This window comes from Populus trichocarpa, chromosome 6 (assembly GCF_000002775.5).
Source record: "Populus trichocarpa isolate Nisqually-1 chromosome 6, P.trichocarpa_v4.1, whole genome shotgun sequence".
Classification (NCBI taxonomy): Eukaryota; Viridiplantae; Streptophyta; class Magnoliopsida; order Malpighiales; family Salicaceae; genus Populus; species Populus trichocarpa.
In genome coordinates this window covers 4,827,188-4,845,535 of record NC_037290.2, presented here as the reverse complement: position 1 = coordinate 4,845,535, position 18,348 = coordinate 4,827,188, and the positions used below count along the sequence as shown (strand labels likewise).

General features: G+C 29.7%; 1 protein-coding gene across 1 annotated transcript; it reads left to right on the top strand.

The window, feature by feature from the left end:
• The first annotated feature begins 13,575 nt into the window (after window positions 1-13,575).
• On the top strand, window positions 13,576-15,498 carry LOC7474681 (transcription factor WER). The gene is made up of 3 exons (XM_002308939.3): window positions 13,576-14,107; window positions 14,250-14,379; window positions 14,474-15,498. The coding sequence occupies exons 1-3, from the start codon at window positions 13,978-13,980 to the stop codon at window positions 14,913-14,915; spliced, it is 702 nt and encodes a 233-aa protein (XP_002308975.2). The 5' UTR covers window positions 13,576-13,977; the 3' UTR covers window positions 14,916-15,498.
• The last annotated feature ends 2,850 nt before the right edge of the window (window positions 15,499-18,348 follow it).

Here is an 18,348-nt window from a genome sequence, read left to right as displayed (position 1 = left end):
TATCTTGTCGTATTCTAATTAATAAGGAGAAAATGGTGCCATTTTATTATTTAAAAATTCGTTTCTCATGGCAACCACATTGCATATAATTTTTCATGTCCAGTTGAAGATTATATGGCAAATTGTAGGGCCGAAATCCAAATGGCCATGGAAAACCAAATCCAAAGATTATATGATCGGTATCTGTGACCTCAGGTGATCATTTTGTTGGATCAGGTGAACTATATAATACATGCAAATGAAAATAATAGAGAAACAATTAATTAGTAAGGAAATTTATTGGATTGCTTAATTCAATTATAAAATTTATTAACTCGATCAAATTAAATGTTGTTAATTTGACAAGTAATTTATTACAAAATCACAAAATGGAACTATGGCTCTACGATGACCTTGAACTCCAATAATTCAGTAGCTTTGACCATTCAACTTTCGAAATCAAGTAGCTGGACAAGAAGCAACAAAGAGGACAACACTAAGAAATTTTTAGCGTCTCAATTGCAACCTTGCCTTTCTGGTGCCACTTATAGTAGATGAGGGCGTAATTTTTAACATTTCTGTATAGTCTTGGTCTTTGCTCATCCACCAAGCAATCCACAGGTCCAATCTCTTTTTCTGGGTCTGTTTCGTTGAATAAGGCAGCAGAGATCCTCAACCTCTCCGAGTTGGTCACCACACCGTGCACTGGGCTTTTGAATATTCCATTACTCATTATCTGCATGGTTTCCCATAAGATCAGCGACAAAAATCAGTAATTTATTGATTGAAACAACTGCAAACTCAATCATAACTCATAAATTTACAAGAAATTCAGTATGAGGCCTGAAGAAATTAAACATTGGTCCAGTCAAAGGCAACAGCTACCAGCTACCAGCTACCAGCTGTAGATTAAAGTTTCTCTTACGTTCGTGGATATGACTATCTACGTGCTAAACTAGCATAGGGATGTCAAAATTTTACTTGGATTCATATGTACCTGCATTTGATCTCCAAGATTGACGAGGAGAGCATCAGCAACTATGGGAACTCTAGCCCATTTGTCATTTATGAGAACCTAGGCCAGTTGAGAACTTGTGTTTCTGAAATTATCCTGTCAATCCCATACCCTTCATCTTCATTCACTGGCAGTGCATATTTTTGCTTCTCTTCAATCGGAAGTGGATAAAAATGACGTGCAATTTTCCTCACTCTTTCAAGGAATGCACCTGACATGCCTTGTCCTCTTACCTTACATCAAGAATTTTAATGTCCATTTCTAAGCTTGGAGAGATACATGGAAGACAAAAAAAAAACCTGCAATCTCAACTTCCAAGTTCCAATCTGTTACTTGGAGATAATAATAACTGAACATCGGGTGATTAAACAGACTGATACGCATAAAAATGGTAGAGGAATTGAAGGTGATGTCACATAAACTTCAAAACCTGAAAGCATCCAGCCGAGTCAAGACTTGATCTTAGTTTCTCCAGTGCATCTTCTTTTGGGAGCAAGAAATGAAGATGATGTGAAGAGACGGACATCAAAAACTGGAATTGTGGTCGACACTGAGGACATATCTGTCCGTGCATAACTGCATGCGTTCCTTAGAAAAGTATTCTGGTGGTGGTTCATCACCATCAATAGACATTTCTTACTCCCTCTTGGAAAGTGATGCCATCTTTGCAGGAAGGAGAGACATGTTGGCAGCAGTGAACTTGTAGTATATCAATATGAAACGCTTGATACAATGACTTAATGGTAGATAATTTCAGATATCTCACCCTTGGCTGTAATCATAGGGAACTTTTTAAGGCTTGCCTCCACATCTGTTAAGATATCTAATAGATTTGTGGCCTGGCTCAGCTGCGGGCCGGGGAAATCTTTTTTCAATGTAAAAAAAAGAATGTTAAAGGAAAAAAAAATCTAAGATCTATGTTATTAGTTCAATTAATGATTTAAATAATATAATTAAAAAAATACAACAACAATAAATAAATAGAAAAAATACAGCACCAATAAATAATTAAACAGAAAACAAATAACAAGGAAAAAAAAGCAAAAAGAAACTGATCTGACCTAACCCAGATTAAAAAACAACTCAATGTTGAAAAAGAAAAAACTAAAAAACTAAAAAATAAAAACAACAAAACAAAACTAGTTAAACCAGGTTAAATTGCAAACTTCATGACCATGTACATAAGATTTAGATAATCTCGTAGAAAAAAAACACAGAAAAAAAGTTCAAAGACTAATTCCTAATGAATCAAATGAGAAAATGAGAAATAAAAAATAAAAAATAAAAAAAATAAAAGAAAAAAAAGGTGGAGTTCAATCCCATGTTAAATGATGAAAATTAAAAAAATTATTTTTAAAAAGGTTGAAAAATATAAATCCAAGCCCATTTGAATAAAGAAGCAAAATCTCTAATATAGTTGTAATACTAGGGTGACCATGTTTGAAAGCAAATAGAGTAAAATTATGAAACTCAATTATCAAACAACTTAATATGGAAAGATAAAAATAAAATAAAAATAAAAAAACAATGAAAAAAAAATGAGTCAACCTGGATTAACCTTCAAACCCCAAGACTATGGAAATCATAAAATCATTGAATCTGGTTCAATCAAATAAATCAATTAATAAAAGAAAGAAAAAAAATAATCATGAAATCCTGTGATCATGAGTATAGGATCAGGATAACCTGATAGAAAGGAAAAGAAAAGAAAAGAAAATGTAGGAAGACCAATTTCAAATAAATTAAATGTTGAATGATAAAATTAAAATAAATCAATTAATAAAAGAACAAAAATAATTCAACTCATATTAACCTTTTAAATTGGTGACCCTAGTTATAAACCCAATATTAATCTCATAGAAGGCAGACGGAAAATAATAATAATGCAAAACTCTAAAAAAATGGTAAACAATAATTAAAAAAAAACATTAGCTTTAAGAAGGCCAATTTAATTTTGAAAGATGAAATAGTGAAAAAAGATATCGATTTAAGAAACTTGCTAAAGGAAAAAAGATACTAATAAAAAAAATAAGGATCAAATTTGATAGAGAAAAAAACCATGGAGGATGAAATTGTTAAAGAAACCTAAAAAATAATCACAGACAAAATAAATAGCAATCAAAAGAATAAGACCAATTTTTTTTTTTAAAATGAAAGTAGGTGAAATTGAAAAAAGAAATTGTAATTTCATATCTTATTAAAAATAAAAAATAGTAATCAAAAGAATGTGAACCAAATCTAAAAGATTAAAAAATAAAAAGGGGGAGAAATTAAAAAATATTTTTTATTTGATGGCTTATTCAAAACAATAATAAAAAGGATAGGGAACAAATATTAAGGGAAAATTAATGCAATATCTAGTTTTTGAAAGGGTTGGCGTGGAATTAAAGGTGGGGAGAGAGAAAAAGGAGAAAAAAAAATCACCAAACTTGATGCACTTTAAGAGCACATGCCATCTCATGGCATCAAGGGACCTTTGAAATACCATCTTAAAAGGCGGCGTTTAGTGGTCGAACAACTTCACGCGTCGTTCGAACAATACAAAGGTCGTCCACACATTACATTACTGTAAATTATAAAAGTATCGTTGAGTAACCTTAGAATTTACAATAAAATTAATGTAAAATGACAAAAAAAAAACCTCGAGTTATGTTAGTTTTGTTTTTAAAGACATCAAAGTAATTATACTATTCTAGTAGTAGAAATTATATTATTTTATTTTAGGATTAAATTAGTAATTTTATTATAAAAAAAACAAAATGAGTAATCTAACTGCATACAATTTATAAAAAATAATTATATCATTATAAAAAAAACTATTTTACTTCTAATACCTAATTCAAAGATTTAATCGTGAAGAAGCAATTTCATCAATTCACTGTTATAATAATAAGTTTTTTGAGTCTTGATTAACAGAAACTTTCCAAGGAAAATTAGGTTTTTTTTTAATTATTGATTAATTTATGACACTCAACCTCTAATGGTTAGCCCACGTGTTAAATAGTCCTGACCTTAATTAATCAATAATTAAAAAAAATAACTTTTGTTTAATTTATGACATTCAATTTACGTACCAATGACGTAAGATCTCTGGCCACATCTGACTGAACAATGAAAGCTCTAATAACTTGTGGCTATCGGTTTGATGTTAATTTTTTACCCACTTGTTATCAATTTTGTTTATTTAGCATTTTATTTTAGATAAATATTATCCATTCGTCTGAAGCATTATCATTGATTTAAAGTTTATTTTTTAAAAAAAATTAACTTTTGATATTTTGAGCTGAAAATATTCATATAAGTTAATAAGAACTCAATTTGCTTTAAGAAATAATTTCACAAATTTTTGAGGTCAAGAAGCATTTTCTATTTTCTTTAATATTATTAACAAAATTGTACGAAATAGAAAATAATTTGGAATGATCCCAAATTTCAAGGGCTCTAAAAATACTCATATAAATTTATCTACTTATTCTTAGTATGATTCTCATGGCCGAATGCTTAACACCTAACTTAGCTTAAAAGATATTAATTTATAAATCATATATATGTAAAAACTCTAAGAACCACATAAAAATAACCTATCTAAATTAATATAACCTTCTTAATGCTTCCAAACAATTTGGGATAATTCTAGTCTATTTCATATTTTTTCATAATTTAGTAAATTTTTATTATTTAGAGAGTAAAAATTATATATTTTCTATTTAAGAAAAACGATAATATTTGTGAATGTGAATTGAGTTTTATTAATATCTTCGAGAAATTTTAGTTAAAAATATCAAAATTTGATTATTTTTTTAAAAAAAGGGTTTTGATTAATATTGACGGTCAAATCAAACGGATGGATAATACTTGAATAAAACATGATAGTTTAAGGATAAAATTAACCAAGTAAATAATAAATGTCTATAGGGCAAGAATTCCGAATGGGGTTTTAAGGTCGTTTTCTTACCAACGAGGTCCCCGTTTTAGGGTTCACGAATTATGACTTCCAGGGCAAATTACTTGAATTAGTATCAATGCATTTAATGAAAGATAAATGTGTTTTATCTTTTTCATGTCCAATAGAAGATTCTATGACGAATTGTCGGGCCAAAAATCAGCATGTAATATAAAATTAAATATTTGCATTAAATATTGATAAAAGTGGCTTTCCAAATGGCAAACCAACGAATTATTTGATTTCCTTGGATTTCAGGTCTAAGTTGAAAGCTGACCGATAAATATTTAATTTTATAATAATAATAATAATATAAAATTATGCAGTCTTGAAAGATATAGTTTAACTGATAATCAAATTTTGAGTTTGCTTTTTAAAAATTACTAGTTCGAGTACTACAAACATCTTAAGACCAATAGAGACTTACATAGTTATTAACTTTAAGTCTTAAAAAATTAGTCGAGATACATATAAACTGATTTGGACATTCATAGTTAAATAATAATAATAATACAAGATTATACATACAAATAAGTAATATAATAATTTTAGATAGATCGATGTGGATATATTTTTTTAATGTTTAATAAATTATTTAACATTCGTGGGATTTATAATTCATTAAATACCACATGTTCCACATGTACATTATATGAAGTTTCAATATGCTTTTCTTTTTAAAACAAGCTTTTAATATTATTTTTTTTGGTTCATCACTTAATTTGTTCCTATATGGATTCCTCTTTATCTGTTATATTAGGGAAAATTGCATTTAACATTGTGTAATTTTACCCGTTATAGATGAAAATTATATTTACATTATGGGTCAATAAAATTTTTTAAATATGATGAATTGATCATAATACACTCATATATATTAAACATGAAATGACCACGAACGACATATCAATTTCTCCATATTTCTCTCTCTCTTCGTGCTACACTCCTTTCTCTCTCTCTCTGAGAAGAATTAATTAAAATCGAACCAAAAGCAATTGATTTGTATTATGCTAAGGTGCTAATTTCTCTTCTTGCAAATCAATCGATGTTTTGATTTCTATTATGCTAAGGTGTTAATTTCTTTTCTTGCACATCGATGTTGGTTTCTTGCAAGTGTTTCATTTGAACTCAGCAACAATCATTGAAGTTCAATTTACGTCTCTCACACTCGCTAAATCTGTTCTTCGTTTTCTGTACTCTTAATTCATATCAACAGATTGGGATTTGCTTAGATTCATCTAATTCTGATGCTGATTTTCACATCTTTCTCGATTGAATTACATGAAGAAATCATCATCGGCCATGGTTCCTTCCTTGGCCTTTCCTATGCTACGAATAAGCACACCGCATCTATTCCAACATCTGTCAAGTTGTTTAACTGGAAATTTCCTTCTCAGTTAGGACATTTTTAGTACTATGTATAGCCTAAACCAATATCCACTGTCTATCTACTTCTCCTCTTTGGTGGCTTAGCTAGCCAGTGTCTTGTGTTTGAAATTAAAGACAAATGTCCATAGTCAAGTGTCGCTTTTAAGAGGACGTTTGAAACATTCGTTCTAACAAACGACATGAAACAAATCTTATCTTATGTTTAAAAAAATCCAGATATATTGCTCATTCAATCGTGTATTTGATGGTTAGAATTCTCTGCACCGTTTATCAAAATGAGAGGCACTCATTTTTTTACTTCATAGGTGCTTTCCAAGTTTCTTAGTAAAAAGGAGAAGGACCCAGTTCATTGATAAGATTGCTTTTACAATTTATTTTTTTTGCTTGCTGCTCCGAAGGGCCATATGATGATTGATGAAAGATCAATACCAAAATTTAAGCTTATAGAGTTCACTGGTTAAAGAGAGCATCGACTGTGGGCAGATACGAAGTTTATTGGTTTTGATTCAAATGAATTTTATGAAATTAAAGTTGATTTTGTACTGCAGACGAGATGTTTGATGAAATGCTACTATTAAAATGTAGCTTTAGACAAGGTTATAATATTAGTTTAATAGCAAATTTGTAATATTAATATAGCAATGGTTTTTTAGTCATTAAATAAATAATAATAATAATTTTGTAAATAATCAGATATTTTATTATGAGAATGTTAAGTGTTAATACTTATAAAGCTCGGCATATAAACTATAATATTTTTAAATTATTGCGGGTAATCACAATATCAATCAAATTAGGTAGTTTTTTATTTATTTATTACAAGTCATTTTAAGTTTGATTATAATTTATTGAAAGAGAGGGCATCTATTTTTTTGCTACATTCATGGCCTGGGGACTTCACAACAATTATTTTTTTAAAATATTTAAATTAATTTACACATATTTAAATTAATTTTTTAAGATTTTAAAATTAATAATTATATAAATTTTTATTGATTCTGAAATTTATATCACTTAAATTTATGACGCTTTGAACTGTTGACATAACAACAATTACTATTTTTTTATTAATATGAATATTTAAATTAATTTGTGTCCATCTTAATTAATTTTACATACTCTACAATTAACAAATATATAAATTTTTAAAATTTATAAAACTCAAACAGTGATCTACAGAGAATAACAATAATTTTGCTTGGAAGAGAGGTTGCTTTAACTTTATAAAGATGACACGGGAAGAAAGATTCATGGAATCTGCTAGAAGTAAAGTTGGAAACAGCAAGTTTTTAGCAAAGCAATGCATAAGCGAAGGAATCATATATTATCATATAATCGAAGGAGAGCCAGCTGAAAAGGTAGTGCTTCACTACTTCTTGGTAATTTGTGCCCAATTTGTATTAAATAAATAAAAAATAACACAGTTCAAAATCGAGTAGTATATGATATTGATACTCATGACTCTCTTTATTTTAAATTTTAAATTTAAAAAATAAATCAAACTCTATTCTTATACTTGAATGAATATTGTATTTTTATTTAAACTCTACAAATTAAAAAAATTATGTTTTTTTATGTAAAATTAAATAATTTAACATAAAATAAGATAAGATGATTTTAAAAGTATAAAAAATTACTGCAATTTAGTTAAAATAAAATCACGTGCCTCTATAGTTTTAATGAAAAAAATTATTTATTAATAATAAAATAAAAAAATTATCACGTGCCATTAAAAAAGTGAATGATTTTTATGGGTTTTGGCTTATTCTTATGAAAAATCATTGCATCGTTATCCAGGATATTGATATTTCTGTATTTTCTGCGTTGGCTACTTTTGTGATTATGTGACACTTTACAAATTTAGATTGCTACTATTCTCTTTATAGATAATATCTATATAGGCCCAGGATTATCTTCTGCATAGTTCACAGATTTTTATATTTTATTATTAATAAATACTTTTTTATTAAAAATATTTTATTTATTATTGATAAACACTTTTTTTCATTAAAAAGATAGATTCACTTGATTTTATCTTAACTAAATTGCTGTAATTTTTTCTTCTTTTAAAACCGTTTTAATCCTATATTATGTCAAACTCATTTTATTTTACACACAAAAAAAAAGAAGAGCATAACTCTTTTTACTTTTAGAGTTTGTACAAGAATAAAACACTTATTATTGTATAAGAATATAGTTTGATTTATTTTTAAATTCAAAATTTAAAGTAGAGAGAGTCGCGTATTACATTTGCGAATTGCTAAATTGTTTTGTTTTTTTTTTCTATTATGCTATTTTGAAAAAAAAAACTCTAAATCATGCATGTTAAACATATATTTTAATGCTTAATAGTGATTAATATTAACTATGTGACTAGTGCTTCATCGCGGGTCGAATTTTTTTTTCAATAAAAAAAGGAATACAGACTTCTCCAATGCATTTTTGGATATAAAAAATTCTTAATCATAAATCAAAATACTAAACACGCATCTAATTAAATAAATCAATGTTTGATCAAGAGATAACTAAGAATAAAGTATTAGATCCCGCAACATGGATTATACACTTAATTGTGTCTAGTAACTTTGTTTCTTAGGATAAATTTTTTTGTCGAGTCAAATGATTATATGTGCAAATAAAAGGTAAAAACAAGTCATTAATAACAACAAATTAAATAAAACTATGAAACTCAACTATAAAACAACCCAATATTGAATGAAAAAACTAGAAAAAAATAATGAAATAAAAAGATATTGCTCAACCTAGATTAACTCATTGACCCCACGAACACGGGCACATGATTAGTATAGACCCATAGAGAGAAAAGTTAAAAAAAAAAAGAAGCATGAAGATCAATTCTTGAAAAAATATATGTTGAGGGATGAAATTGAAATTATTTTTTTTTTAAAATGACAATAAAAGACCAAAGTCAACAAGTGTTAACTTTCGAAACACGTGGTTATGAGGCTGAAACCCACCACATAAAAGGCATATCCGAAAAACAACAAAGCAAAATTCTTAATAAAAATTGCTTAGTGTTGAGACTAAAGAAAAATTCATTAAAAAAAAGAAATGAAAAAAAAAATACAAAAATGCCCCTAGAAGTAAGAAAATGGCAAAGACAAAAACAACCATGACCGTAAGCTCAAAATTTTGAATATAAGGGTATAAAGGTAATTTTATTGTGCATCATAAAACAAAAAGACGTTATTGCCCCCTTTAAATTTTAGAATGACAAATGGATCATTTTGAAATTACTAAATTACCCCAACAACATCCCTTCTTGGTTTTGTTTTCAAGCAAAAAATAGTTTTTTTACCTCTAAAGTTTGAATAAATCATCTATTTCATCCGCTTTTTTCACTTTAATCTCTTATTTTTCATTCTAGCCCTTTTCTATCAAATTAGCCAAAAAAAAAGAGAGGCAATGTGAACAGTTCGTCTACAATGTCTTGTGAGGAGATCCATAATGCATTTTGCATGGTGAATTTCCCACACGTTTTAGCTTTACCTATAATAATAATAATAATAATAGTATGACTCATATGTTAAACATGGTTTGAATTGAACAACAACCATGTTTTTTTTAGCATCTTTTTTATTGTAAAAAAAAAATGGAGGAGAGAAAAAACTTTGGATCCGCCACATTTTGATAACAAAAATAATAGATCTTGGCATTAATGAGTTAATCCAGGGAAGAGAAGTTTGATATATGCGATTTTGACCTTAAACCATGTTGAAAGAAGTAGATCGAAGTCCAATTTCTTTTTTATTTGGTTTGATTTTTTATTTTTAGTTAAATTAAATGGTGTTTTGGACTCGGAAATAGGGTTATTAAGATTTTTATGATATTTTTGAAGTGTTTTTAGGCATAAACAAGTTGTGTTCTAGGATCCAAAAACTTGGATCCTAATTTTTCAATTACCTCCAATGATCGAAATTTATTGTAGTAGATGCACGTCGTCCAACAAAGAGGATGATGCATCATTTGTTCAATAAAAAAAAAATATATCAGTGAATAATGTGTCATCTACTCATTAAAAAAAATGTGTGTGAACGTTTTCCTTTGAGACTGAGCACATTGACCATCATTCCAAGCCTAGGCGCTTCTAATCTTTTTTAAGTGGTCCATTAACTTTTTTTATAATAAAATTATTAAAATAATTTTTAAAATTTATTCAATTATGCCATAGTTTTTTTTAATAAGATTAGAGCTCTTGATGCTAATATTAACGTATATTTTATAAATAATTATATATGAATTTAATATGCAAAATATTTTTTTGTTAAATTACTTATGAATATTCGATGAGAATAAAAGATTTAATATGTTATTTTTTTAAAAAAATTTTATTTATTTTTACATAAAGTTGCTTGAAAATTATCAAGTAATGGTTTTTCTTCTGTTGTTTTTATAAAAACTTGTTTTTTAAATCATGATATATTTTATTAAAAAATAATATCTTCGATAAAAAACTATTTTTTAAAAAAAATTATATGAAAAAGGAAATAGAATCTTGATTAAAAAGATACCTTTTTTCTCCATAATTAAAATTAATTGAAGTTTTTATGAATATTTATTTTAATTATCTTTAGTTTTTATTAAAAATAATATTTTGTTATAACAAAATAAAAACGCGAATAATTAAAGGAAACTTTGATTTAAAAAATATATTTTTTCTCCGTTGTCTATTGTAATTATCATATAATAAAATAAAAATAAATTTTAAAAAAATAATTCACGCGGTCACATCGGCCAGCGAACATTATATCTTATCGTTTTCAGGATAAAGCAATTATGTGCTGTCAATCTAGGAGTTTGGTGCACCCTTTCAGAGAATGTACGATGCATTCATTCACAAAAATAATTCACGAGGTCCACATTTTTTTTTTTACAGTTGAATAGTGCTAATTTTACATGTTTTTATATAATTCATTTTTAAAAAACACGGATATCTCGAACATTAAATCTAATAAATTCAATTATCGACATCAATTCAGTAAGAATTGCAAGATTAGCATTAAATCTTGTTTTCACACCCTTTTTTGTTTTAAATGTAATGTTTTTTATTATTTATTTTTAATATTAAAAATATAAAAATATTTTAATATAATTTTAAATAAAAAATACTTTTAAAAATAATTAGATAGCAAAACCAAACACAAAGATAATATCCCTGTAAAAGCATCCATCCACTGCATGCGGAGATAAACCCAATGTATGGATTGTCGTCCACCTAAATTTGTCATATTCCATGTAAAGTGTTTGTTTTCTAGTTTTTTCAAGGGGACAGAAGGACGTGAGGTGGTGGAAAATTTTAGATGATGATAAATGACTAAAAAATGCAAGTCTACTACAAGACAATAACTTTCCTTCCACATGAATTATTTAATCAATTTTTTTTTTTTTTTGGTGTTTGAAAATTAACCGTATATTATTGTTTCGGTAATGTGATAGAAATTGTGTTTTTTTAGTTAGTTGAATAATTTATATTTTTCTAAGGGTTTTATTTATAATTGTGTTTTAAATTTTAGTTCTATAGAAATTAAAATAATATTTTTTTTATTTATGAAGACCTGTTTTTTATTTGTTTTTTATAAAAATTAATTTTACAATGATTTTAACCAAACAAATATTTTTAAAAATTTATTTCTTAAAAGCACAAATAAAAATATTTTTTAAAACTTATTTTTTAAATCATAATCATAAAAATTATCATAATACTAAACACCTTCGCATCATCATGTGTAAAGACATTCGCATCATGTGTGTCCATGTTAATATTTTCTAATTTATTAAGATCATGTCTCTCATAAAAAAAAATAAAGACCAATTTTTTTTATTGTCTAGTAATTAACCTAACCATAACTTTCTCAATTTAATTTCTTCAATCACCCCCAATGATTGAATTCCTTTTTTGAGTTGTATTGGATGAACTAAACGACAAATTTTATGTAATGGTCGTGGACCCATAAATCAACTTATATTGTTGAGAGTGACCGATAGACCACTTTACACGTGGAAGAAAGAGCATGGATATCACATTAGAGAACAAAATCATGCAAGGACTAATTTTAAGAGAGAACAAATATTAAGATGAGGAGAATAAAACATGACATCAAATTGTTAGAGTGGGATTTTAATTATTTTGGTAAAGTAACATTGTTCGGGATAAAAATAATTTGTGATCACATATTCTATTGTCTACAATGATAATGTCGGTTGCATAAATTAAAAAAAAAAGAAAAAGATTAAGGGTAAAGCTTAAAGCAGCCCTCTAACCAAACCTTATGCATGCAAAGTCGATATTATTCAAATAAATGAGTTTTTTTTGAATAGTTACATCAATGGATGAATAGTGTATAAATATTTTGAAACCTGATTTAAAACTCAATTCAAATATATATATTTGTATCATATGTTTAGAGAGCTAATAGAAAAATTGCAGTAGATAGAGATTAAATCAAATAAAAGTTTGTTTAGTAGTAAAGACGAGAATAAATGAATAGTTTGGGGATTAATTTGAAGTTCTCCTGTAACAAAATAGCATGCTTTTGAAGCTAAATGACAACTAAAAGGGCCTCATATATTGAAAGGTGAGTGTTGATTGGAATGGGATGTCAATTGTCACCTTCGCGAGTTCTAAGTGATGCGAACTCGATCCAATTCACATTGGGAGAGATTTGATAATATTTTTTCTTTGGGTATGTGTGCTTTTGGAAACCATAAACTAGCATGTCCAGTACGTGATTGAGCACAGGCTAGCTCTTGGTGAAACTTAGCCCCTTGTCATCACATGCCTTCGCACTTCTGTCACCATGCTTGATGTTGTTCATAGTGCCTAGCATTTCTTTCTCTTGTGCATGCCTCTCTGGTGTTTCTCTAACCAACTCCGTCTAAATCTAACTAGCTAGTTTAGAAATATCTACTTTTTTAATCCCGATATTTCATGAAGGGAAATGGGATTAGGGCACAGATTAATTAGCTCATGTAACCATTATGATTAGAATGGTGGTTTTTTTTTTTATTATAATTATTTGTTCAACATCATGTCCTGTGAATGATGAACTACACAAAGGGGATCATGACTCTCTCTCATTCTTTAAACGCAAGATCTCTTAGCGAAATCTCTAGTCTTAACCATTACGAGGTTCTCTTGAAAACCGCAAGTTCAATTTTAAACTTGAGAGGGATCAGTCCATCGTACATATTCCATGTTCATACGTACGGAAGTAGCTAAATAATGTCATGCGACTGTTTGGTATCTTGACGTTACCACACACAAAAAAACAAAAAAAGACATGCATGAGGAGGAGGCATAGGTGTCGTATGCTTGCACTTCCCAGTTCCTGCTTGCTGTTAAATGGGTCCTTTCCACTCTTATTACGAAAGTGGAACTGTGATTAGCTTTGATTTTTACAGCGTGGCGGCAATGCGAAGGAAAAGCTAAAGTGAAGCAAAATGTACATGGCCCTGGTGTCATTTTGGGATTCTAATGTTAAGTCACAGTGTTTTTGTCTATGCACGAGGGGAGCCTGCAACTTTCTGGTAGACAGTGACATCCACACTTGTTAAATCTAATTACTATATAAGCCTTTCTCATTAACAATTATCTGCCACCCAATTATTTTTCAACGAGAGAGAGAGAGAGATGGAAAGCAAAGGAGCAAAGCCTCATGAATTCAAGAAAGGTTTGTGGAAACCAGAGGAGGACTTGATCCTGAAAACATATGTAGAGACTCATGGTGAAGGCAACTGGTCAACTGTGTCTAAGAGATCAGGTGCGTAGTTCTATCTATTGTATATTAAACTTAACTAGATTGTAAAGGTCAAGTTATTTTGATACCTTAGTCTACCTAAAGTCTAGATTGATATTTTTTAAAAATTTAAGTCGCATGCGGTATCGTAATTATTTACTGGCAGGTTTGATGAGATGTGGGAAGAGTTGCAGATTACGATGGAAGAATTATCTAAGACCCAATATTAGACGAGGTGGGATGTCCCAAGATGAAGAAGACATGATAATTAGAATGCATAAGCTTCTTGGCAACCGGTCAGTGCTGGCTTCTTGGTGTTATCCTCATTGCAAACCTTCATCAATGCAGATTAGAAGATGTTATCTAAAAATTTATCACTGTTACCTGTAGGTGGTCACTTATAGCCGGTCGACTTCCTGGTCGGACGGACAACGATGTGAAAAACTACTGGAATACCCATTTAAACAAGAGATGCCCTTCAAGAAAAAGAAAAACCATCGACTCCAAACCTGATCAGAACGACAATAACACCAAGAAGCAGTACAGAAGCAAGAGAATCCGTTCACTAAGCAATTCTCAGCCCACTTGCAACACGAGTCCAATAGGCAGCACTGAAGAATTGGAAGGGAAGAACCAAGAGAAAGAAGAGAGAAGTGCTGTGATCAGTGATGCATGGATACAACAAGATGCGCAGAGCATGAACTCTTGCATAGAATCTCCAATGGTGCTACACAACAATGCTACTTTTTTCTTTGAAGATGACCCTTTCCTAACCTACTGGGATTCCTTCGATATGTTTGAATCATTAGGCTGTGGTGGTGACTTCTGGTAAGGAGACATATTTACAGGTGGTCACGCAATCAGTCATGCCACAGTTTATGATATCAGACTCCAAGCATGACCCTGCACCTGAGATGATCGCTTCTAATTAAAAAGTAATGGATGTGATTTCTCCGTGGGACAGGAAAAGCTGTGCTATTTCCTGCACTGTTGAGGATTATTCAATGGATTCTAATATATATATAATTACCCATAATTATGTTTGAAACAGATGTAAGGCAATATGCCGGTGACTCTTCCTGTGATTCCCGCAAGTCGCGTAAAAATCTAAAGTCCCATAAAAAAGAAAAGAAAAATCTAAACCATATTTCACATGAAAAAAAGAAGAAGAAGAAAGAATTCACGAAAGTTAAGATCAAGTCGCATGACACTCAAAATCAGAAATCCATCACCAAACCTCAGAGTTACATGCAAGTCTCACAAAAATGAAGACATCCTCAGAACAGAGCACTGAAGTTGCAGGTTACAAGGTTAGAGTGAGATATAAACTCAAAAAATTTCCAACACCTCAAACATTCGTCTCATCATCTTTTGGGTGTTTTTTGAAAATAACACATCCCAATTTTATTTTATTTTTTTAAAAAAACTAGAATAAATCAAAATCCTTTTTGAAAAAAAGTAGCACAACTCAACGGGTTGTGCTGATAGGAACAGTGAAACAAAGCAATTGCGTCGTTCCAAACAGGTTCAATCCAAAAAAGTTTTTTGCAATCCAATTTTACTTTTTAAATGCATATAAGTTGCAATGCTGGGAATATCGCAACCTATATGGCGCAACCTCAAAAAAGAAAAAAGAAAAGTTGTGCAAAAGATTTTTTTGGGAAAGATGCGGGGTGAAAAATAAGTAGCAGAAAATCAGTTTATCAAAATCCTAGCTACAGTAACATGAGAACAATAAGGAAAACATATTTTTTCTTTTCTTAGCACAGTGAAAAAAGAAATTGGTAAGTAACACAGATGGAGAAAATATTTAGGTATATAGCAAAGTTTAACAAGTCACGGATTCCTTTTGCAATTTACGAGTCACAAATAGTATTTGCGCTCTTGTTTGGCAATTGACATGTGCGACACATGATTCACAAATATCATTGCAATTTTATATGAAATTAAAACCCTGAGCCCCTTTCTTCCCCTTATTTCCTCCACGGGATAAGATTTTTTACTCTATTCTGATTTTTTCTATTTTATTTACTATTTGCTTAATTCCAGGAAATTTTTTTATGTGATTTGGCATTAAGATTTTATGAGGCATTCATCCTTTTGTTGTATTGTTTTCTTTTCTTGAGATTATTGGTTTCATCTATCTCTTAGGTAGGTGCAGAGAGCATATATAATGACATTCAAAATGTCTATTTTGTTTCTTGGGTCATTTTTAGAGCTCTTAGTGTCCGATTAGGTTTGTCTACTTACTTGCTCTATGGTTACAAGTTTCTAAGAGTTTGGAAGACTATTCTCTTCTTTAATAGTCAAGGATTGCTGATGCTTACTTAAATTGTGTTTTTTTAGGTGGTTATTAAGGATCTTGAGCTCTTTATTTGGTGTCAATTTGCAGCAGTGATTGCTATTGTTGTTCTTCGATTAACAAGAAACTTTGTGCTTACCAAATTTGTTGTCTATATGCTGACAATGTCTTTGTCTTTACTCTCCCAACAATCTAGTGCTCCTCTCTCCTTGTCATCAGTGACCTCCCTCTCTCTTCCCACCGTGAAACACATCCAAAACATCACGAGATCACCCCCTATTTCTATCTAGCACGAGATCGCCACCCCCCTTGCGCCACAGGTCAAGCCATTTTAGGCCAAAATCATCACCACCGCCACATTCTACCCTTAGAGGTATATTCAACATGTTTCCTCTATCAATTTGATGTAATTTATGCTAATGTGTGTTAGTTTGATTTTAAAAAAATGTTAGCGTTCAGGATTAGGGATTTTTTATATATAAATTTAGGGTTTTTTTTATAATTAGGTTAATTAGATATAATTTGAGTTGATAATTATGTTATTTTGTAAAATAAATAATGATTTTAGTTTGTTGTTGATTGTGAATTAAGGTTAAAGTTAGGGTTGTCCTCAAGGGGCGTAGCGTGATGGCAAATGGCTTAAGATCTGTAAAGCAGGTCTCGAGTTCGAGTCAGGGCGTGCACCTCTTGTAAGAGCCTGGGACAACCGAGGTTTTACTGGCTCACCTGGGCCCACAAAGTGCGCTTTTTGAGGAGTGGGGTTTCCTCGAATCCAAAAAAAAGAGAGTTAAAGTTAGGGTTTATCTAGTTTAAATTAAGGATTATACTGAATTAGGTATAAAATAAGATAATTAGCTATGAAATACATGAGTTGGTTTGATAATTTCATTATGATAGTGAAGTTTGATGAATTTAGGTATTCACTGATTAATTTGATGAATTAAAGTTTTGCCGATTATGTTACCGTTCTGGTTTTGTTGATAAAGTATGTACATTGATTAACCCCATGATATTAATAAATTAGACTTGTGTTTTATTGTGTTGTTTAACAGAATATCTAGTAATTTTAGAATATTATACTTCCATGGTGGTATCATCGTCAATACTGACAATGATATCACTTATAATGGAGGCAGTCATGAGTTCCTAACTGCTACATTAGATGTCTTTTAACGAGCTATCTAAAATGTTATATAATTAACCTAACTAAAATATGCTTGAAATAGAAGATGAATATAATCTCTTAACTACATCAAACTGACATGGTTGGATATAAATTTCAAGACCTTTCAGCAAATATGACAGAGGACCAATTGGTTAAGTATGCTTAAGACTACATATAACATATGTTTAGAGGTCTTATTTTCACGAGAATTGCAGGCAATGCAGTTTTATTATTCTTTTTTACACTGCTTTAGGACTTCTAGGCAATTCCTAATTACAACTGGGGGGGTCATGCTTGCATATCTCTACCCGTAACTATGTAAATCATGTCTAAAGAAAAAAAGATAAATTGTCGAGTATCTACTATTTCTCCAGTTATAATTATTTTAAATTCTTTAATTGTTAAAATTAATGGCATTTTAAATGCTAACTTAGAACTCTCAATGTTAATTAATATAGTTCTGGTCGTGAGAGCATATTCATATCGGACATCCAAAGAGCTGGGATAATAATATGTTGGACACTATCACTCAATGACCATTATCCATGGGTTCTAAGTAATAATAAAATAAATTGATTTTAATCAACACATTATTTATATAAATTGAATGCAAAAAACATACTAACTTTATGGCTTATTATGTCAGATGATATGGGGCTAGACATTTCATAGTAAATCTCACTCATGTCTACGAGTTCTATCAGGATGAGTTGGACGCATAACAACCACATCAGGTATGAGTTATATGCCATGAGGGATCTGATCTTTGGTTAGCATTGGTCTCATTGCACAGCTTTA

Bases quoted from the DNA above. Each gene is read 5' to 3' on its own strand.
- LOC7474681 (XM_002308939.3), top strand. From the start codon at position 13,978: ATGGAAAGCAAAGGAGCAAAGCCTCATGAATTCAAGAAAGGTTTGTGG. The intron at 14,108-14,249 runs GTGCGTAGTTCT...ATTTACTGGCAG, and splicing joins AACTGTGTCTAAGAGATCAG to GTTTGATGAGATGTGGGAAG. The intron at 14,380-14,473 runs GTCAGTGCTGGC...TGTTACCTGTAG, and splicing joins CATAAGCTTCTTGGCAACCG to GTGGTCACTTATAGCCGGTC.